This window comes from Sorghum bicolor, chromosome 4, assembly GCF_000003195.3.
Source record: "Sorghum bicolor cultivar BTx623 chromosome 4, Sorghum_bicolor_NCBIv3, whole genome shotgun sequence".
NCBI lineage: Eukaryota > Viridiplantae > Streptophyta > Magnoliopsida > Poales > Poaceae > Sorghum > Sorghum bicolor.
The window spans coordinates 66,934,072-66,957,000 of NC_012873.2; the positions used below are offsets into that span (position 1 = coordinate 66,934,072).

At 38.8% G+C, this 22,929-nt stretch overlaps 1 protein-coding gene across 1 annotated transcript; it reads right to left on the reverse strand.

Moving 5' to 3' along the window:
• Window positions 623-22,167, reverse strand: LOC8084675 (UDP-glucose:glycoprotein glucosyltransferase). Its single transcript, XM_021459180.1, has 37 exons — window positions 21,803-22,167; window positions 20,363-20,773; window positions 20,131-20,284; window positions 19,356-19,527; window positions 19,034-19,107; window positions 18,827-18,923; window positions 18,553-18,665; window positions 18,316-18,431; window positions 13,648-13,705; window positions 12,861-13,013; window positions 12,258-12,356; window positions 12,010-12,150; window positions 11,573-11,641; window positions 10,389-10,477; window positions 9,881-10,043; window positions 9,527-9,661; window positions 9,355-9,457; window positions 9,173-9,267; window positions 8,975-9,087; window positions 8,644-8,854; window positions 8,326-8,394; window positions 7,831-7,976; window positions 7,457-7,558; window positions 6,155-6,302; window positions 5,492-5,548; window positions 5,285-5,415; window positions 5,111-5,199; window positions 4,729-5,042; window positions 4,559-4,651; window positions 3,885-3,946; window positions 3,303-3,405; window positions 3,070-3,228; window positions 2,805-2,945; window positions 2,642-2,685; window positions 2,443-2,557; window positions 1,483-1,635; window positions 623-1,405 (listed from the first exon to the last, which is right to left on the reverse strand). Exons 1-37 carry the CDS (start codon window positions 21,979-21,981, stop codon window positions 1,235-1,237), a joined length of 4,842 nt encoding a protein of 1,613 aa, XP_021314855.1. The 5' UTR covers window positions 21,982-22,167; the 3' UTR covers window positions 623-1,234.

The window sequence follows — 22,929 nt, forward strand, 5'->3', positions numbered from 1 at the left end:
TTGGCAGATTTTTTCAAGATTTTTTATCACATCAAATCTTTAGATTTATACATGGAACATTAAATATAAATAATAAAAATAATTAATTATACAGTTATAATTTACGAGACGAATCTTTTGAACCTAATTAGTCTATAATTGAACAATAATTATCAAATACTAACGAAAACTAAACAAGGCCTTAACTAGAGCCATTTCAGCGTACGAGAATTGACTGCAGTGAGGAGTTCGGTGTGTCACGGGACCTGTGCTCTTGGTTCCACTGTTTGCACGTTTGCCGAGCTCATGCCACAGTGGCGAACAACGCCCTCCGTATACTGTATCCCGATGCCAGTACGGCTATTGCATACGGCGCCAACGTAGTAGCGTACAAGCAGGAGCCTAGTTTCCTTTAGCTCGTTGACCTCAGGACGCGTCGACTCGCGGCGACCGTGCTATTTTTTTCTCGTCAAAAGAGAACCGCGGCCAAGGATCCAGTAGCTAACAAGCTACTATTACACTAACTAGAGCTGTACTAATGCAGCAAGTCAAACGGACTAAATTCTAAAGGGAGCATGTGCGTGCGTGTGCTGACGGGCAATGGGAAGCGCTTTGCAGTCCTGTGCTGGAGCCTCTCAGGATATTAACACAGTATAACAGTAGATGCCCTTCCCACAATAGCCTGCTGTTAAGGTATACAATTTTGATGTACACAAATTACATGCCAGAGGCATTATTATTGTCTTACTGAGTCTTTCAAACACCCATTTGATGACTACTACAAAATTCTCGGGCATTTTAGCTGCCACCTTGCTGTTAGCTTTCGAGTGGCAGCCAATAAATTCTACAGCGTCTCAAAGATCTTAAATGTATGAATTGTTGACCATTACAGTGTATGTGTATGCAGCAGAGAGCAGACGAGTTCTTCACCCCAGCTGGCTGACTTGCTAACCTATTCTGACAAGATAGCCATACAGGACGTAGCGTCCCCACATTTGATTGGGTTAAAGGTATTGAAACTATTGGTGTAAACAAAATACCTAAATTGTGTTGCATGTTTGATGGCAAAAACTTCAGGCGCAAAATCAACGTGGTCCAGGATTCCAGGTATAGTCTTTTTGACAAATTGTAGACAGGTACCTGCGTTAAACTATCCCTCTGCACTCCACTAGCTATGTGCCAGTGTCCTGAACTGCTGACTGCCAAGGCATCAAACTTTCTGTCAGTAAGGTCAAGCTAGGGAAACAGCTTGCGATCATAGCTCATCTTTGACTTCCTGATCAGTGTCTTTATCTTCGGGCTTTGGTGTCTCAGATGGTGGGGGTGTGGCTTCTGCAGACTCGACATCGTCGCCCAAAATTCGTGCAGTGAACTGGCGTGCTTCACTGTCAAGACCAGTCCACTCCGGAACTATTCTTCTAGCACCCTGGGAAGAGGCAGTACACGTTTAGCAAATAAAAAAAAAAGGAAGAAGAAGAAACTTCCACTGGGACATAATTTTACCTGAAGCTTTGGCTCCTTTGTCATTGGATTGTTGCATAGATCAATGGTCTTTGCTCTTGCCTTCGTGGCATTTCCACACCAAGATTCACACCACAGCCATTCTTGTGGAAGAGAGAATATAGGCACGGTATGTTGGGCGTAATTCGGGAGATCCTGAATATTAATGTGTTCCAGGTAAGCATTGCAACACCCATTTATACAGAAACAATTATATAACATGAAACAGTAACACAAATACAGAATCTTGAAATGTCAGCCATGTCCAAAATAACAAATCGCACTTGTGTACTTGCTTTGGATTTGCCAAAAATCATGGCACACCCCCAAAACTAGGAAGTACTCCCTCCGTCCCTAAATAAGTGTAGTTCTCGCTTCCCAAGCAGTCAAACGCTTTTAACTTTGACCAAATATATACAATAAAACATTAATATTTATAGTATATAATTAGTATCATTAGATAGATCATTGAATCTATTTTAATAATAAACTTATTTGGAGATATAAATATTGCTAATATTTTCTACGAACCTCGAATACCATAGCGACACTTATTTTAGGACAGAGGGAGTAGCTAATACGCTGGACTCATAACTTTAGTTGCAACCTTTGCTTCTAAATTTTACATCAAGTTGATCAAAATACTATCTTTATTCTTTTGATCCTCTTGTTTTTTGTTAAGAGTATATTTGATACGTAGGATATTGTGATCTGGTACTACCATATGTATCTGGCCAGGTGTACTGCCCAGTTGCCCCCCAAGTCTCTGTACTCTATATATAATGATCAAGGCTCAATGCAAGACATTTACGCATTACAAATTTACAATCAATCCAATCATTCAAGAGCCATATCTTGGCTTACATTTTTATCAACAATAAAAACCCAGTTTGCACCCAGCAATGATGGGCCCAAGCATCTATTTTGTGTAAGGTCAAATAGACGCATTAGCAAGTCATTTACCTGATCAAGATTGGAGAGACTATTGGGGTCCTTGCTGAGTTGTTCATAGAAGACACGAAGAGTATCCCCAGAAGCAGTTTGCCGAAATTTGGCCAGATCAACAACATAAAGCGCACTGGAATACCACCAAGCACATCGTTTTAAAACAACACTAGAAATAGTTTAATTACAGCATAATTGAACAGAAAACATCACCTACCTGATATGGTATGGTCTTCCTCGCAGATGATCCTTCCAAAAACCCTTCACAGAGGATAAAAGAAAGTGTCAGCGAAAAACTTGAGAAAAAAGTCCACTTTTATATTATTACCACGAACAACGGTGTGTGCAGTAATATGATTTATGATAGATCAATGACTAACTTGCTTCCAAAATCGATAGCCATCCATATCCTTGTTGTTATCACAGAATGGAGTATATGCAAGCGGACGACCCTTCAGGTTCATGTCATACAATTCTCCCATGTCTGCTCTCACAATTTGATCAGCATCAACAAAAATCACCTATACATAAAGTATCATGGGAAAAGTTATTAGAAATAAACGTGCCCAAATTGCTATAATGTTCTAAAGAAGAGAGTGTTGAAATTGCACGGCTCACAAGCTGATCAGAACAGCAGGGGCTTACCTTCCTCAGTGAAAGTGGAAATATGACGTCCAGAAATAAGATCTTATATGCCCATATAATCCTTTGCTTCTCTTTCTGCTTGTGTAACCATGTTGGCCATTTATATGTGATGAGCTCATACTCAAATCCATATTCCCGAGCCATGTGCGGTATGACATCCTGGCAGCAGGATAGTTAGAAAATAGACATGTCCAATCTTTCTTAATTAATTAATCAACTCAAAGTTCATGTACCTTGAACTGTGGAGATAGATAATTCTTAATGAACCAAAACTTCACTGGCCTCTGTGTCTCTTTTAGAACACTCAAAATCATTATTTTGAGGAAACGCTCATACCTGCGACAAAAGAACTCGCAGCTAAATTACATGTTCTCATTGCTTTTCAGACATGTTCGTTGGGTAGCGAATACAACATGTTGCAAACTTCAGATGATATAATTAGGACTAAGCTCTAGGCCTCTAGTGACATCAGAGTATTAAACTTCATGCAAATAGGGTTCTGTTACTGTACAGCATGGGAGAAAAAACCTAGACCAACCTAGAAATCTAGGTGCATTTATATTACGAAAATAGGCACCCAAATTCGCCTCAGGTGGTTAGGGCATAAACATCTACACCCTCGACCACCTGAGCTATGCTCTGTTTCATTCAGTATGAAATACAACCTGAATCATATATCATGTGTTCCTCAATGATGAGAACAACTAGACCATGTAAGGTATTAGTGAGCAATAGCAAGTGACTGGGAACATGGCATGACTACAGAAAATGATGGTAAGGAAAATAGATAAAACGTCCTAGAAATGGAGACATACAGATGCCCAGAAGCAACAGAGAATATATTTATGGTCTCCCCTTGTCTTGCATCCTTACGGTCCTGAATAAAGATATAGAAAACCCGTAAGATATTCTTCTGTGCACCAAACGTTGAATATAACAAGTCAAAAATTATACACGCGTCCAAGGAACTACTCCGTATTTAGTTACTTCTATGGATAGAATAATTGTTTCCCTACAAATAATATTTATGATAATGATTTTATAGATCAAGTAAAGCAAGGATATAATGTCACCCATGTTTTCTAAGCAAGCGAAGAGTTAAGCTTTCAAACAAAGTTCCGCTTTCCAAGCATTCAAGGTTATTGTACTCTCAAAAGAAAAACGTAATTGCAGTTCACTAAAACTAAATGAGAATCTCTATGGTTCAGGTTTTCTGTATGTCTATTGTGTACCAATTATTCTGTACCTTTTAAGTTGACAATGTACTTGTAGGCTCCCCCGCGGAGTTCCTATGTAAAACTACGCTATACTACTTGAATAATTCTCCTACATTAAATTCATGGAGTTTTACAAGTATCGAGAATAGAAAATCTTGAAAATTTTTAAAGATCCAAACTTCAGGAACAATATCTAGTTTCACTGTTATATGCCCAGTTTACAGTATGCGTAGTAAGATGGAATTTAGATAGCTGAAAATATGATTACTTACGGTGATTTTATCAGCTTTGTTTTTGGATGATGCATCACCACTGATAAGACTAGAAGCCCATTTCAAAAGGTTGTTATTCCAGCCTTTGTTATCCTGCATTAAAAAATATTTTAAAATAAGTGATGCGTAGAATTTCAAAGGTATGACAGTAACTAAACAAAAAAACAGACCGTCTTTTCCTGGAAGTGGTAGTCATCGGCAGCATTTAGCAACTCCTCGTGCTCCTTGCCTTTCTTCTTTTGTACTTCAATGTGCATTAGTTTGCCTCTCAAGCTATCAATGGCAATGAGTTTTGGAGGTAACTCATACAGATCGGCACTACGACCAGGAGCCAGTTGTAGGTACCACACACCAGGTGAGACCTTCATCTGCCAGTAACCCAAGTTGGCCATGACAAGTGTGTCTACCAAGTGTGGTCTTTGTTTAGTACCAAGGATAAACTGCAGACCACGGGGAGGGTCCCGGTCCTTTTCAATGCAATGACCTGAAGAAATGGCATTTGTTTGCTAAGCAATTCAGTGGAATCAAACAATGATTATAAAACGACCATACCTGTCAAGAGGAGAGCTTCAAGTTCAAATACTGCCTGCAAAGTTCTGACATCGCCGAGATTCTCTAAAAGAATGTTGTCTAAATCATGGCTGCACATGGAAAATAAGCACAAGAAACTGATGATACTGCAGCATACAAATCATTTTCTGATGATTGCTCAATATTTGAACTTACATGGCAATAACTGGTTCAACAAGCCATGGTTCTGGAACATCTATGTTCATTGTAAGTGTTTTTGACAGTGGCATGTTTGCAAAGAAAGCTTTAGGTCCGTGTACAGAATGATCTGTACTGCTAAAATCATCCTACATATCAAGTGGTTAAGCATTACTGCAGGTAATTAGTGTTACCATACTGATCATTAGATATATGCAGCCTTACCATCGATGGAAGAACAAATCTGTAGAAGTTTTTTAAAGGAAGATCTGCAAGGGAACTCTGAAATCATCCAGAAATGCTTACATCAAATATAGAAAAGATTATAGTCATATTTATGACTACACAAGATTAGACATAGCAATTCTTTATGGCTTAAAAAAATTAAGTATTTTTTTTCAAGATTTCAAACAAATAAACCTCTGCGTCTACAATATATGAGATGGGTAAAGTTGTACGTAGGACAATGAATAGCTCAAGATGCAGATCAAACAGGTGAATGAGACATACGGAGTACATGCAAACCATGGCATGCAATATTACAACAATGTGTAACTTAGCTCTATTACTGACTTATTCAATAATACCATCCATCTTCACTACTCAGTCAAAAGCAAAGGTTGCGGGTAATGAAACAGCATGTGCGACCATAAAATGTTCAGGCTATCAAACTGCATTTTGCATTACTGAGCTTTCATAACAACTGAGTCAGTTAAGCAACCTAATATTCAATAGCCTCTACTAGCAGGAATAAGGTGCACCTATATAATGATTACTTGGTTCATCCTCAGACTAATAATTCAGTTCTTCAAACTACACAGATGTTGTAGGAAAAGATCTGAATTAACTTGAAGTAGAATAATAAACTAAGAAGAAAAGATTACATACAATAGGATTAAGTACAATCCTCATGCTCGGCTGAATCTGTTTCCAGAGTATGCGTAGAAGTGGGGCAAGTTTTTGCCCAATGGGACTAAGTGGATCAATGACAGCATCAATGTGAATACTTGAATTTGCATTATTCAATTTGATAGCACTGCATGACAGAGAAATTAATGCAAAACGTAAGGGTTTTTTCTTTCTCAAAAGCAATGCAAGTGCTAAGTTACCAAGTAAGATTCAAGAATGGTCCAAACTATATGCAGGTTGAAGCACAAACTCAGTGTATGGGACTTAAAGCTAAGTTGAGAAGGAAAGCCCTGCATTTGTGCCCAATTTGTGGATTATTTTGTAATTCTCGTCAGTTTCAATGTCTAAGTTCTTACTTATATACTCCCTCTGTTCCAAATTGTAAGTCGTTCTAGCTTATCTAGGTACATAGATTTTGATATGCATCTAGATATACGCTATGTCTAGATACATAGCTTCTACTACGTGTCTAGAAAAGACAGCCAAACTTACAATTTGGAATGGAGGGAGTAGATAGGAACTGGGCCCAGCTCAGTTGGTCCAGCGCATGGCAACAACCCAAGTTCAAGTCCTTGTCAAGGCGAATTTGGGTGTCCATTTCTTCTTAATAATTAAAATACCACGTAGTTCCTCCTTAGGTTGGTCGAGTTTTCTTACTTAGTGGCCTAAGAGGCTTAAGCCTTAAGGTCCAACAAGCTATGTGCAGTTCAACAAAGTTCACTCCCATTAGTATTTCAAAATACATAGCAGTGTTTGCTTGGTTGAAGAAAGTCCCAAAATCAAGCGAGGCAGGCTGACAGCATAATAATACTTGCCATGACACCAAGCAAGGAATGTTCCAATTAAATAAAGTTACAGAAAACATACCATTTAGTGTTTCTAGAATAATTTCATTGATTTCACAGAAGTGTCTAATACTAAAATAGAACCGCAGCCATTAGAAATGGACATGACCCACAGTCGAGTTTGAGGACGATTTTATATTATTAGGGCCATTCCTCTAAAGTATAATGATTCAGTTTCTACCAAATTTCTTTACTGATTTTGTTGACCTTCTACTTGTCCAATTCTGTTTAATTTTAAGAGAACCAGTTAGTTTCCAGCCAGGTCATATGTTCCTCGGTTCCTCCTGAAAGTTGTTTGCTCAGTGATAGGCCAGTAACCGGTATGACCAGCATGTGTCAATTGTCTAGTATGGTGATACTGTGTCACAAATAGCAGTACTTGATAATAACATATATTGCACAGCATGTTTCTCCTTGAAAACAAATCTAGAAATACCTATGTTCTGCATGTAAAATCTCAAAACGGGCTCTTTCAGATGTCCTTTCACGAACAGACATCGATGATGAGATCAACATGGCAATGTCGCTGTAGAATTGGCTGCAAAGTACATAGATTAGGATTTATAAAAAACAAAAGGATGTGACATCGTATTTTATTCTTATCATTCAAGATAAGTGTTCCTTCGAGACCAAATTATTTCTGTATAGCAAAAATAGGGACCAAATAGTTGACTACATAGGAACATAGAGTGTAGTAAAGTCAGGTATGTAGAACTGATACTATTTAAAAATACACCAAATCAGACTAGTCCATACGTGCAGCTATTAAAGGTTTACAAGGTAATGGACTATAGCATGCCTGATACTTACCTTGTCAGGTCATCAGGGTCAACACCAGCAAACTCAACCTCTTCAATTATTTCAAATATGTATTTTGTTCTCAAATCATACTCGATAGACTCAAGGAGACCTAAGTCATTGGCTAGAAATGATTCTCCTTCATTCATAATAAAAACCTGAAAGTTACAACATAATGTAAGTACTAACTTCATGAGCTGCTTTAGAAATCAGCTAATATGAACCTTGTGACTAAATTAATTATTATCTTGAGCACAAAAGTCAATATAATCAAATAATGTATCACTAGTAAACTGTTTTTTCTTTTTTTCCCCCACGAAGACACGAGAACTGAACTGCACCAAGAATTATGAGCCATTAAGCTCATTTAGAAAAGAACCGTAAAGCTTACCTGTCCATTGGTGATCACAGCATTACTAGCAATAATAATAATAAATAATGGCATATTGCTAGTCACCATGAATTATGGGCCATTAAGCTGATTTAGACAAGAACCATAAAGCTTACCCGTCCATTGGTGATCACAGCATTACTACCAAACACAAGCCCCAATTGCCCAAATAAGAAGTCAGATAACTGCACGAATAAAGAAACAAATGTTACAGTTTTACGAATAAAGAAACAAATGTTACAGTTCTGAGAAAAAATGACAAGAAACCGAGAGAAAATTAGGAAAACACTAGAAAAAAAAGCTGAAATATTAGGCAAACTGTCTGGTGAGTGAAAAGGCAATATGAATTTGGTTAATACAGCTAATATATGAATTACGCTTACTTAAGAGAGAACTTGCAAAGGGAGGGAAAACTCAGACACAGAACTACAGACCTTATCAATCCCTTTGAGAACTGTATCAGCAGAGAAACTTTTGAACCATGCTTTGTAGTCATCAACAGGCAAAGCAGTTTCAGCAGCTAAGGTATAGACCTTTTCCATCATATTTCTAGTCCAATCGTCAGCAACAGATGAGGCAGGCAAAGGTTGGGCTTCATAAAATTTCAAGAGTCCATGCAGGAAGACCAATACCTTTTCTTTATAGCTATCACAAGAAAACTACTAGATTAGATTATAAAAACTAAGTATGAATTATGAAATGTTAAGAACATAAACAATTGTCTGTAAAGTGCAGCCCTTCTCCTGGGGTCTACGAGGATCAAACCTGAAAGAATAAATAGTTCTATCGAAGATATCTTTCAGAAGTAAAATAGGTGATGAACCACCAGTGTGGACATAAAGTAGCAGACCAACACGAGCTCTATCAGATCCATCCATCTGTATGGCAAAAAGCAAGATAATGTCAACAGAAACATCATGAATAGCACATTAAATAGGTACCAAAGACATCTGCTGCAACTACCAGGTAACGTATGGCCTCAGAAAGCAATTTTGTTCCAACTTTTGATGAAAGATCAATAGCAAGTAGATGAGTAATAGGTTTTGCATCATCTGTAGCTGCAGACAAATTCAACAGCTATATGTGAACAGCAATAATCTTTACAACGGATGACATGATACAAAAAAGAGTTATAAGAAGCATACTTCCAGGAGACTGTAAGTACTTCATGTCATTAAATACAGAGCTGTCCTGATGATATGATGCAAAGAGCGAAACAAATTTCTTCTCTGCACTGTTGCCAGTAATCTGAAGGAAAATAACATCATTATTGGAGTGAAAATAAGTGGACTGCACTTTTCAGATGTTTGTACTTACTGATGGGTTGTACCGCTTGTAGCTATTTTCTGACAAAAACTTCTCTAAAACATCTGTATGGGACTGGATATGCCCATAATAAACTTGTTCTTGAATCCTAGGAAGCTCATCATTCATAGCATTCATGGTTGCTTCCTTTGAGGAGTATAAATGATAGAAAAAAATGGCACATATCAGTAGTTTCTTCAAAAGATCTTATGTACTTTCCTTATTGATACCAAGAAAACCAATCAGTTGCTATTTTAAATTTAAACATTCATAAGCCTGATGCTTCTCGATTTTTTAAACTTGAATTTGGATAAGTAATTATACCTCATTGATTTATTAACCTTGAATTTGGATAAGTAACTATACCTCACTGGCTTCATGGACAAATCCATTCATCAATAGACAACACTGGAGTTTATACAACCCAAGCTTGTGAACAAAACGAGAACTTTCTTCAGCCTCCTGCTTATACACGTTCTCTTTTTGCAACTTTAGCAGCACATCTTGTGGATGAGATTTAGCGTTTGACCTGAATGTTGCCGAAAACAAGAATGAAAAAATAATAACATGCTAGGTCAGTAATCTCCAACAACATGCTTCCTCTGTTACGATTATAGGTCACTTTCATCTTTTTCCTAAGTCAAACTTCTCTAACTTTGACTAAGTTTTTATAAAAAATATATTAACAGCTACAGGTTCACATAAATGCACTACCAAGACATATTTCATAGAGAATTTAATGAAACTAATTTGATGTTGTAGAGGATGGTGCATTTTTCTAAAAACCTTGCAAAGTTATAAAAGTGACTTATGACAAAGCTAAAGTGACCTATACTTAGGAACACAAGCAGTATAGTTCAGTAAACATGCTTACAATAGTGATTCAACAAATGCCCCTTCAACTTGATGAGCTTCCACAAGCTCTTCATTGTAGTCATCTTCACCATTCCTTGATTTATGTATCTGTGAAAGATAGCAATAATACAAAGTTTCAGAACAAAAACAAGCAGTGACTAATAAGTAATAACTAATGTGGCGCATAGCTAATATCTCCAAAACTCGCGCGGGCATGAAAAGCTGGAGGGGACATGCAGTTTTGAGAAAAAGCTAACAGCATAATGCAATGAACTGGTTTGTTTTTTTATTATGAAAGAACGATAACATGGTTCCATGACCAAAATGACACTATTCTAATTTGAAGTCTACAGCTTTTATGGCAAGTGGAGCCGACCCAGGGGCCCACGCGGTACTGTCAAAATTGCTAAATAAACAGATCTGTATTCGTGCCAAATTTCTAAACTAACCTGGTACTCTCAAACAAAAAACACATAGCTAGTTAATTAGCTGTTTAGTTGGATTCATAGATCAAAATATCCACCAATAATATTTTGAAACAAATAAATAAGGGAAATAAAATAGGGCGTGATTAGGTATATTAAGGGTTAGCTAGGAAAGTTCAGCTAAAAATGGTGAATTGACAATAATTTGGGCAAAAATTAGTCCCAAGCTGCCAAACAATCATGCCAGCATTTATGGAACAACTATAAAAAAATTTAATTTTCATTTTTTAGTGAAAAATAAATGAGAAAGGTGCCAGTTCATCAACAGTAGGCATGCTGACACCTCATGTACATGAGAATTTTTTGACCTGGCAGTTAAGCTGAAAGAGATGAGTGAATATGCAGTAACTTGTTTAATCCTTCTATTCAGAGTAAAACTGAATGCCTCACACATGTCATTTAATATTCAGAAGGGAAAAATACTGCCGCAAAGATAAGAATCTTATGCTAAAACCAAACTTACTTCTGTCTAAAAATCAATTTTACAGGCAACAAATTTATATAGATTACAGAACTATTGAGCATAGAAAAATCAAAATAACCTGATAGATATGTACATTAGGAAAGTGTATATTAGGCAAGGCTATATTTAGTACATACACTTTCCTAATGTACATATCTATCATAACCAACCACGCAAAATCTTATCAGCAGCTAGAAATTATCTTTAAGGATTGGCTCTTTATCTCAATTATAACCGGAAACTCGGTTCACTCACATTGCTGAGAAATTGGAATGCCAACTGTGTTGAGTATGTTTCTTTGATGTACAAGAAAAGCCTTGTTATCTGGATATATATAGAGTAAAAGTTAGCAAAGATAGCACATAAGTGTCTTTAATAATAGCACAAAAGTATCTAATCAATTTTATGTTGGTCCAATTTTGTACAATAAAACCTACTATGCTAGAGGGCATGATTCCTAAAAAAATAAAAACAGACATCTTGATGATGACATGGAGGAAATGTGGATGTACACTCTGATCATTATTTCATATACCTAAAACACATTAGTAGGCACGGAAAGAAGGTAAACAATCAACCGCAGCATAAGGTGGTTTTATTATGATATAATATAGAGCGAGTTACATGTTTCATTTATCAAAGCAAAGAACTCAAGAAATTGCAGCAACAATACAAATATTAGAAATGATTACCAAAATGGAAGTGTCTTCTCCATTATTTGTAGGAGTGCCATCACTTTCTTCAATGACATTGATGAATCTTGAAGAATACATTATGATACCAAACCTTATAGGGACACCATCTTGATATAGAGATAGGATCATGTCAATGGTCTGTATAGTTTTAAGAGAAAACCGAAATAGATACTGAATGTCAGTAAACAGTAGTAGTGCAGGCAAACAAAGAGCTGGAACTTAAAAACTGTAAGCAAGAGACTAGCCTCTGCACCGCAGGCTGAAGCAGGATCAAGCACATAAACAGAGTGGAATAGATTTTTACGGATGTACCGCATCTGACCAGGGAAGACCGGCATCAAGAGCTACAAAGGAAAAGGGGGAGAGACCATCGTTGAAATTACACAAGGTAAAACTGGTTGTAGTTGTGTGATACAACATGGCCAGGGAATACAGAAAAAGAAAAACCAGTAGCCAAGTAGATTGAGCAGCATATACACAAGAAAAACTAATCTGCCAACTTTGATAGGGATAGCAAACAAGGAAATAAGTATATGACCATGCTTCTCTCCAGCGTTTTTTTTATAAAAAGTATATGATCATGCAAACTAAAAAAACTGATATTAGAGTGAAACAATATCATATCAATAATACAAGTCTAATTAATACATGCAAGCCTATCAAGAACAAATATACAGAGAAATCAATTTACACTTCTTGTTAATGGAAAGGTGAGGATATAATACTTAATTCGATACGGGCCTAAAGGCAACATATATTGCAATTCCTTATTTTCATGGCAAAGCAAAGCAAAATTCAAATGATAATTTCTGCTCAATGACACCAAGAAATTGAGAAGAGAACAAAACCTCCTGGATGTTGCTTCTCCATCTTCTATACATGTCATCTTCCTCCAAGTTATTAAGGCAATGCACATGAGAAGACCGGAAGTCCACACGGAAAGAATTAGATTCTGCTGGTGGAGGAGCTGACAGGATCTTGTGGGCAGCACTTTGAGGCAACTTGTAAACATTAGACATCATTTAGAAAATAACTCACAACAACAAAGTGAAAATACATATCAAATACTAGAAAGAATGATAGAATTTCAGAAAATTCAGGAGTAATGCAATCTCATGCTCAGATGACAAAATATGCTACATTCAATTTTTACCAAAACCATGCATGCTGTATATCAATATGATTTGACTTAGGAGAGTTTATTTATTTTTACAGGACTTGATCCTGCACTTCTGTGTTTTTTATCATTAAAAACAAATATGATAGCCAATGGCACCATTTGGAAAAGGACAAATAAACATTTCAAATCCTAACTACAGAACAGAAATGCTGTTTAGCCTTTTACAAATAAAATGTACTTAGTCATATTAATATTTTCAGAATTCAAGTTAGTTACTACGCCAAATGTTGCATTGTCAAACCAAAACAATTGTAAGTATTTAAAGGCACCAAGGCAGAGTTCATATGGCAAAAAAGCTATAAGATGACAAAAGGGCAAAAGGCATATTATTAAAGTTTTAAACATGTAAGCTAAATAGTAGCATCAGAATATAGAGCTCTGGAAGAAGCATTGATGCATTAAAAAAGCTGGAGTGGGACAAAAATGGTCCTCTGAACATATTTCTTGAACTTCACCTTTAACCGGACGAACTGATCAGCAAGGGATAATTCTCCATGGACCATATCCATTAACCTGTCGAATACACCATAACAAAATGTCTACTTTAGTTATCACATGATTGGACAGTAAAATTTATGTTCATTTTTAGCGAATCAGCTACTGAAATCTCAAAAGAAGATGAAAACACAACATATCTGCAAATACAGAACTGTGTGCCTGGTAGCATATCTTATCAGGACAGAGGTACAAGGACGATGGAAGGACGTTCAGCACCTGCTGCTTTCTTACGTCTTCGCAAAGCAATTACGGTTCACTTTCCTCCTCTCGATTGGACTCCATGATCTAGCACCACAGGTGGGAGAAATATCCTTTGGCAGGCAAGGATAAGCAATGAGGTAGATGGTATGGCCAGAAAGGGACTTAGGGGCTTGGTCCATTTGGAACCAGAGGAGCCACTGTGTTTTCGATGGAGCATCGCTCAACTTAGCTAGAGCAATCCTGCTCGCTAAGAAGGATTGAGATCTGGCCGGGGCCTGGGGTATTTCTTACCTCGTGGCTGTAACACCCCAAAATTTGCAATTTTCCAAAATAGGATAAATTGTTAACTTGTGTATTTTTGTGCCCATGAAATATAGGAAAAATAATATTTTTCTTTAAATTAAAATTTACCATAGGATCTAGCAACTTGTTTGAGCATGCATGCCTTTGCATTGGATTTATTGTGATGAGTGGTTTTGACTAAAGTTTAAAAGGAATTCAAATTTTGTTTTGAAATGTGTTTTGTTTTAAAAGAAAAAGGGAAACAGAATTTAGAAAATGGAAAAGAATTCCCTCTCTCCCTCCCTGTCTCGGGCTCGGCCCATTCCTCTTTCCTCCCCCCGGCCTGCCTGCCCCCTTTCCCCTTTCTTCTTGTTTCGGCCCAGCCAGCGCTCGCACGGCCCACCTCGTGGCCCAGGAGGACAGCCAGCGCGCGCCTCCTCTCCCCTTCGCCGCAGTGGCTGACAAGGCGGTCCCGCGCGCTGTGCCACTGCCAGGCGGGACCCACCTGTCGGACCCGTCTTCTACCCAGTGTCCGAGCCGGACACGAGCCGCAACGGAATCCCGCGCGCGATTCGCGCGAGGAGTCCCGATTTCGCCCGGTTTCCGTCCTTTAAATACCGACCCGCAGCTCCGCTAGCCCCTCAATCTATCCCGAGCCGCAGCCACCGCGTCGAGTTCGCCAAAGCCGCCGCCAAGATCCGCGCCGTGACCCAATCCGCCGCTGCAGTGCGTCCCGAGCCGCGTGAGCAGCTTGCCGGTCTTCCCGCTACGTTTGCAAAGTCGCCGGAACCTTCTTTACCCGATTTCGTGCTTTCGGTGCCTCACTAACCCTCGCCGGATTTCTCTCCAGGGTCGCCGTCCGCCGTTTGTCGTCGCGTGCCCGAGCCGGCCTTTCTTCGTTGCGGTTCTTGCCTCAGGTGAGTTCGCGACAAGCTCCTGAGTGTCCCGGTGTATTCGCTTTGCTCCCTACCGTTTCCTAGCCCCGGCACGGCCAACTCCGGCCAAGTCCGGCCATGGAGCCGCCGCGGCCGACCTCAACTCCGGCCGGCCGACTCCATCCCCCCTGCGATCTAATCTAGGCCCTTGATTCGCAATCCGACGGCTCAAATCAAAAGATACCCCTTCGGCCGCCAAATTTGCAGAAAACCCCCCGTGCTTTTTAAAGAGTCAACCTGCAGTCCTTTGCGGATTTCCAGAATGTGTTTTCTAACTCCGAAAGCGTATTCCCGTTCGCGCAGATTCAAAATACGTTTTCAGAAAATTACAAGTTTGCCACTGGATTTGTTTTACTCATAAAATATTCATCTTAATTCCGTTTTGACCCATTCAAATTGCATTGGTTTTGTATTCAAAAGATCTACATGTTAGTAACATTGTTTTCTCAGTTTGAAACTTTTTAATTCCGTGACCCAAATTAATTAATTGTCTTTCTAAAGAAAATCTTAGAAAATTCATATATTCTTCGCTTTAACTCCGTTTTGATCCGTTCAAATTTCGTTAGATTCGTTTTTGGGTAATCTATAGATTAGTAGCTCTGTTATACATGCTTCCAACTTTTTAAATCTGAACTTAGTTTTAATCTATTATTTTATTAAAGGAAATCTTAGGAAAATCATAACTTCTTCGTTATAGCTCCGATTTTCGTGATCTTTACGTCTGTGTGATCGTAGTGCGATGTAGATTTGTTTTATAAACTTTTCATCTTATTTTCTACTGTTGGTGTATTGTTCTAATTATATGTTTGTTTGCTTTGTATGATTGTCTCTGGATGATTGATGTTGATGTGATGACTAAGTTTAGTCGGTGAGCGTTTACGTGGTGTTCAAGAAGCAGTTTGTGGAAGGTTTGGAACTAAAAGAAGGATCTGAGTTTCAAGGCAAGTATAGCATGGGATCATCCTTGTTTCCTAATAACTTTAATCACACAATTCATATTGCATGTGTCTCCTTGATAAGGATTTCCTAGTATTGATCTTATACCTTGTCACCTATGGTTTTGCATTGGGTAGCTTATGCTAGTGCTCCACTAAACCATGATCTTGTAATTTGATTAATGGAATATGCAATAAACATTAAAAGAGGACTTTTTAGCAACTTTGGAAAAGAGGGCTGGAGCATTGGGCTATCTTATGTTATGGTGCTCTGGTTTCTCTCCATAAGGACTTATCTGTATCTGACCATCCGGGACATACAGTACAACTGTGAGGGCTACATGGCTCTGGCTTTAGCTCAGTATGAGGACCTTTTCTAGCTTGTTAGTGGTTACCCTTGTGGCGCAAGTGGGGGATAGCAGACCGTGGATTCCTGCGGGTGAGTCACACGGACTGACTAACGAAACCTAGCGGCCCTAACTTGTTAGACGAACCTTTGAAAGGCTTCATAGTGAACCCTGCCGGCCTCCCTAGGAAGGGGGTTTAGAGACTCATGCCCTCGGGTAAAAGGGTAAATCACGACTCACAGTGAAAGTGTATAACCTCTGCAGAGTGTAAAACTGATATATCAGCCGTGCTCACGGTCACGAGCGGCCTTGGACCAATACAGAATAAATGATCACTAATGGCAAAACATTAATGTTATTATTGTTAATATGTTGTTTATGCTATTCTTTATTCATTTTACCTGATCATGAGTTTACTTTGGGATTTGACAACTTGATGCTATTCATATGCTAAAATTGTGACAACTAAAAGCTACATGCAGTTCAACCAGTGTCTAGCCTTTGAGCCTCATGAACCCTATGTTATTCTTGCTGAGTACGAGATGTACTTACGCTTGCCTTTACATTTTATTTGGATAAAAATCCCGGATGGGTACCAGCTTGCAAGTTGGAGAAGAGTTTAGGCTTGTGCTCAACCAGTCAGTTGTCCCTGTGGATTTGGAGCTTTTCACCTGAAGAACGGAGTGTCTTTCCGCTGTTTGCTATCTAAGGTTATATCTTTTATGCTAAGTTCGTTATATATATAAGCATTGTCTATTGATATTACCCCTATTTGTGGCTATATGAGAGATTTGACTTCCTGGGCTCACATATGGTGTGTATCTGGTTTTGTTCTTAAAACCGGGTGCTACAGTGGCCAATGCGATGGAGTCCAACGTGTTTGTGTGGTAGAGTTGTTGTCTGTCTAGGAAAAGGTAAAATTGTAAGGTTTTCTTGAGTGGGTATGGGTAGGTATGTGTTGTAAGGGCCCTTACACCTTTTTCTTATTATACAATACTCCCTCCGTCTAAGGATAGAAACCACAACTGCCTTCTGTGAGCAGACCAAGAAAAATTTTAATTTCTGATCTCTCCCACGATTGATACTTTGGTTCCTGTAGCATGCATATGGAGACCAGCGCTCAATTAAATGCTAAGTGCATGCTAACCAGTCCCCAACAGAGAGAGAAAGAGAGTAACTTGCATGCGCGTGACTAGGAAGGTGAGAAACCGTGCAGGTGCAGTAAATATTGCATGGCTGCATGCGTGTGACCTAGAGGATTAAAGAGCAGTGCCTTGTATCCTAGGACACTAGAAAAAAACAGTTGCGCCTTCTATCCTGAGACAGAGGGAGTAATACACAGCTCTGCTGAATGTTCGAGAGATGGTGAAGACTACCTTGACAACGAGCAAAGGATACAGAGCTAAAGAAATGTAAGAAGCTGGGGGAGAGAAAAGGTGAACAAATTGACAAGAGCTATCATACATACTTTACTAAAAAAATCAACAAATCCTCCTGAATGAATTAACAGAAATTTGGAGAAAATTATAAGGAACTTTTGTTCCATCATTTCTCAACAACAGTTCTGAGTACTCAGCTGGTTGGGTGTATGTTATTTCCATTTGGTTTGGCTGTGAACTTGTGGGCCGAGGTTTGGGTATGTTGCATTTCCCATTAAAAGAGACAATATAATATCATTTTCCAATATTCTTCTTACATTATAAGACTAGAATCGCCAGAATTGTGATAATTCATTAGTGGCCGCATAGCCTCTAACGGAAAGCAGCGTGGAATCACTAGCCAGGTGTTTAAGGGCGCACTGACTTGAGTCTATTTTGGTATGCCCAAGGCAAGAAGCAAATAGCTAAGGTGCTCTTGCCAAGCAAAGGTAAAACAAAGAGTAAAAATAAGAAACAACACTATCCAGGAAATAAGGTAGAACATACAGGTAAAGATCAAGATCCTCAATATTGATCAAAGCACCATTCAAAGCCATCAATGACTTGCCAGGTGGAACCATCCGCTGATTTGCAATAATTTCATCTTTGATGGAATCGTCAAGCTGTACAAGCATGATATTGTTGTAAGTAACAGCTGAATCCACTTCATACTTTGGATGAATGTATTGGAAATAAAGTATAGAAACAAAGGCATGTTTTAAAGTGAGAAAGATGTAAATGTACCTTCATTCGTGATAGAGAAGAAACTATACTTGGGAAATTTTGATTGATTTCCTGCATTGACTGTAAAGGGTCGGATGCTTGAACGATCCGCTGTGCTGTCTGATGACCCAGATCTGCAGTATGAAGCATACCATAAATGAAAAAGGTGTTTCAATAATACAAAAGTGCACTCACAGCTTTCCATACAAAAAATGATGCATTGCTGTTGGACAAAACAAAATATGACATAAATCTGAGGAACACCTATCAATGTATGGCAAGTAGGCAACAATACCTTTGAGTTCCCAGACTTCAAGTGTATCAGACACTGTCGAGGATAATAGATAATCTCTGAAGGCCATAATCTCAGCATTTAGCTCTGGCTTGCGTTCCTAGAAATCAATAGAACATAGAAATAATATTAACACTTCTTTATTTATGCATCACAGAGCTTGTGTTCCTAGACTCAATAGAGCATAGAAAATCTCTGAATTGAACGAACCAAAATCTTCGAAAATATAAACCCTCTGACTTCTTGACTGAGGTCCTCTGTCTTAGGATCTTCTAGAGGAACACCTGGAAAGGAAAGAAATAAAAGGGCTTAATTGGTGGATGGCTCCATTAGCCAGAGATATTTTTTTTTCTACTTAAATAAATTATTTCACAGAAAGGAGTAGGCTGTAGGGGTTTTTCCCTTTCTTCTTACTGCATTTCCATGCAATATATATTTACTTGTTAATTCCATATTGATTTTTCATTTTCAGAAAGAACTAAGCAGAAACCAATGTGCTGTCTGGTGCAAAGAAAACAGGTAGAGGAATTACTCTTCTTTATAGCAGTGTCATCCATGGCTTTGTATTCCATGTTTTTTAGGGCAAGCTCCACCCCATAACCACTCAAGGTGACTGCATCTACAGTACCAACTGAACCACAAAAGGTGGACGTAGTCCCACATCCAGATGGTAGGACAGGACGCAAAGCATACCTGACTTTTCCCTATGAACAGCACATAAAGTAAAATTAGGCAAGCGAAACATGAAATGGGACCAAAGGAAACACACAGTAGATACTCATAGCAAATAGCCAAATAAAATTTGCATGCAAAATCTAGAAGAGATATTCAAGATTGATTTTGGAGATCAAACAGTATCACTATTAGAAATGGCAAGCTGAAGAAAAAGTGTTGGGACCTCAACAGATTATCATGATTGTTCATAAACCCATATTCCTTCTGATCAATACATGTAGAAAGAGAAAGGATCAAAACAAGATCCACACTGTCATAAGGGTATGGCATGATTAATAAAAGTATAAACAATAAAATCTTCGCATCAATTACTGCTAATGTGACAAATTAATTAAGTTCTCTTGCCATGTGTGAAAGGTGAACTCTAACGAGGCATAGGCTATCAGTGTTTCCACGTTGAAGAAATGGTAGAAACACCTCTATACCATTATATGTTGAAGGATAGTTCACCAACAAATAATGACCATGTACTAGACCAAATGGCTCAATTTTTCTTGTGTTTATTATTTCCTCACGAAGTTGTGATCTCATATGCCCTCAAGTACACCACAAAACAGGCAAGTGTATGTTACCTGCTTTGATGCTTCTGCTAGTTGAACATGCATCTCTTTGAAGCAATTTGTCCCAACAGCCCCATAAAATATAGCAACCGGAGCAGTAATATTTGTGCGAGGATATATATGGTCAAAGTCAAAGAGTTCAGGCTGTTCAGTGGAATCCATAGCTCTGTTCAACAAATCTTCTGAGTTGTCATCTTACAGCTTGAGAGAAGGGAAAGTTTTAAGAAAAGGGGAAGGCACTTACAGCTTGCCCAATCCACCAAGCCATTCATGTAGATCAGCTGAATTGAACAATAGAACATTCCCGGTGTCTACCCAGCAGCAAGTTCCTCCAGAAGAGTTAGGATCCACAGCTCCATCAAAAGTTTTTCCAGTGCCATGACCGGAAATTTGCTCTGGTGAATCATCAATAGGAAATGAAGATAATGACTCCTTTGCAAGTTGCCTGTACAGCACTAATCTTGGCGATGCTGATCGAAGGGTAAGAGAAAACTCAAAAATTGAAGAGAGTGGTTCATTGAGTAGTGTGCGGGCATCCTCAACAATCTTCTGGACACAGCATTTTGCCGTTAAACATTCAGAGCCTTTCTCCAGTTCCTTCCAGTGGTCAATAAAGTCCCAAAATAGATCCTTCCATTCTTTCGAAAGCAATTCACTAACAAACGTAGTAAACAAAAGGCTCATTAGGAGTCGTCTGGAACATAACAAGTAAACTCGATCGACCAACAACAATGCTGAAAATGTCAATTAACAAGTACTACACTACTTTTATGTTTCCTCCAGCCCACAGAGGAAAATCAGAAGCATACAAGAGTCAACTGCCTTCCTTATTTGGTTTATCCAAAAATAAATAAATAAACATATGCCATCGTTAATTATTATAAATGTGAAGATTTTGTAGAGTTTTGGGCCGATCCACTGTTCTCCAGAGCATAAAATAGAATCTGTTGCATACATCAGCGCAAACGGGGTACTCCAATATCTAGGATCTGACCGAGTATCTCAAGTCAATGTCAGATAGGCTGCAAGGCTGGATAGCATAATTTCACTACAGAATACTTATTAAATACGAATGAGTTATGCCTGCCAAAATTTTATATTAAATAAACAATCTTAATTTTGCCAAGTTTTAAATCATCTTTCAAGATTTAAACAAAGCATCTGAATATACCCTGTTACCTATACGAATCGTAGCGGTGATTATTGCTTCTAATACTGTGCTTAAGAAATACTCTCACAACACACATGTAATGTCTACCAGTCTGTAGGATTTAATAGTTTTATAACACTGAAAATAAAATAGATAACATAAACCACCAATGTCACAATGTGGCCTTCGTTAAGCTTTCTAATAAAGCCAGGTGGAAGCCTTTGATATAAAAAATAAACCACCAATGTTGTAATCTAGTATGATTCAGTTCTGAAAGGATCACTGAAGCTGGAAGGTTTTATACTAAACCAGTCTGTTATTGGCACCCGTCAATCACCACCCACAAGTGTCACATACTCCAGAAATCAAGGAGCCGAGCAGCTGTGAATTCCACTGACATCAGCTATTCAACTCACTCAATGCTAATCCCTAGTCACTAATAAACTCCAAAAAAAATGCGAAGTCAAATTGGCTTGCCACTATCAAGCATAGTGGCCCAAACTACCAGTGAACAAAAGCCAAAAGCAAACCCACCTGGCTTCGAGCAGCAGCGGCGTGCCAGCCCACTTGGCCCGGAGCGCAGTCTGCACGTTTTTTTGGCGGCGGATCTCGGCCCCCTCGCCGCCCGCGACGAGGCAACCCACGAGCAGAACCGAGACCAGCGCCGCCGCGGCAGCCGAGCCCCCAGATCGGACCCCTCGCGCCGGCGCCATGAAGGAGAGGCACGCCGACCCGAAGCGCTTGTACCTCTTCGATCCGATTGGTGCTACACGGTGGAGGCGGCTACACCCCGCATCAAGAGGATTTGTGAGGGTTTTCGCTTCGTCGTCGACGAGATGCGGAGCGCGGTCGGGAGGAGACTTCGCCGGAGACCTGTGAGATTTATTCAGGGAGAGAATGGTGAACTGGGAGGCGGGTTTTAAAGAGCGAGGTGTCGCCCGTTGGATTGGCTCTGAACGGCCGGTTATTTTTCCTAGTTCTTTCCGCTTTAGTATTTTTTTTTAAACTTCGCTTTTGTATTTTGGATGGAAGTGGGCCTCTTTTTGGAATTGTAAACAGTGACAATGTTTTTGCATCCCCACAACAATCCTACGAGGTGCAAAGGCTGCTGTACCAAAAGGTTTTGTGACTACAAGAAAAAAACTATATCGGAAATAGATATATATCTAGATTTGTCTTAAGTTGAGTAATGTCATCATACGGCATACCAGCAATCTCCACGCAAAAAAATATACTATCTTGAAATGAAAATGGTTGGAAGCAATTTTCATAATGAAACTATGAATCTCACACTTGGGTTATTAATTTATGTAACTTTTTTAGATATCGACAGTCAAAATTAAAAGAGATTGACTTAGAACAAAGCTAAATGAGCTTAGTCGCTTAGATATCTGATCGGGAGAGCTAAAATCTTTTTTTTTTTCAGTTTTCAAATAGGTTTTAGGTGCCGCTATGAAAGCTCGTGACGCAAAATCTGACAAGAAAACAGAGTAGAGAGTCTGATCGCTAGACATCGAAAAAGGAAACTTTCATAAGGAGTTTGATATGGTTGGTGAAAGCTGGTGGTAGCTAGTTCACCCAAATTAAGGATCTCTCTAGATCGTTCCATCTTTTCACATCAAAATACATAACTAATGGTCATAAACAGTACTCCCTCCATT

What these genes read in the sequence shown, in the direction of transcription:
- LOC8084675 (XM_021459180.1), bottom strand. Translation starts at nt 21,981, where the DNA reads ATGGCGCCGGCGCGAGGGGTCCGATCTGGGGGCTCGGCTGCCGCGGCG. An exon ending in AGAACTATTTATTCTTTCAG is followed by an intron (nt 8,855 to 8,974) that starts GTTTGATCCTCG and finishes TTCTTGTGATAG; the next exon opens with CTATAAAGAAAAGGTATTGG. An exon ending in TTCTCAAAGGGATTGATAAG is followed by an intron (nt 8,395 to 8,643) that starts GTCTGTAGTTCT and finishes TTATTCGTGCAG; the next exon opens with TTATCTGACTTCTTATTTGG.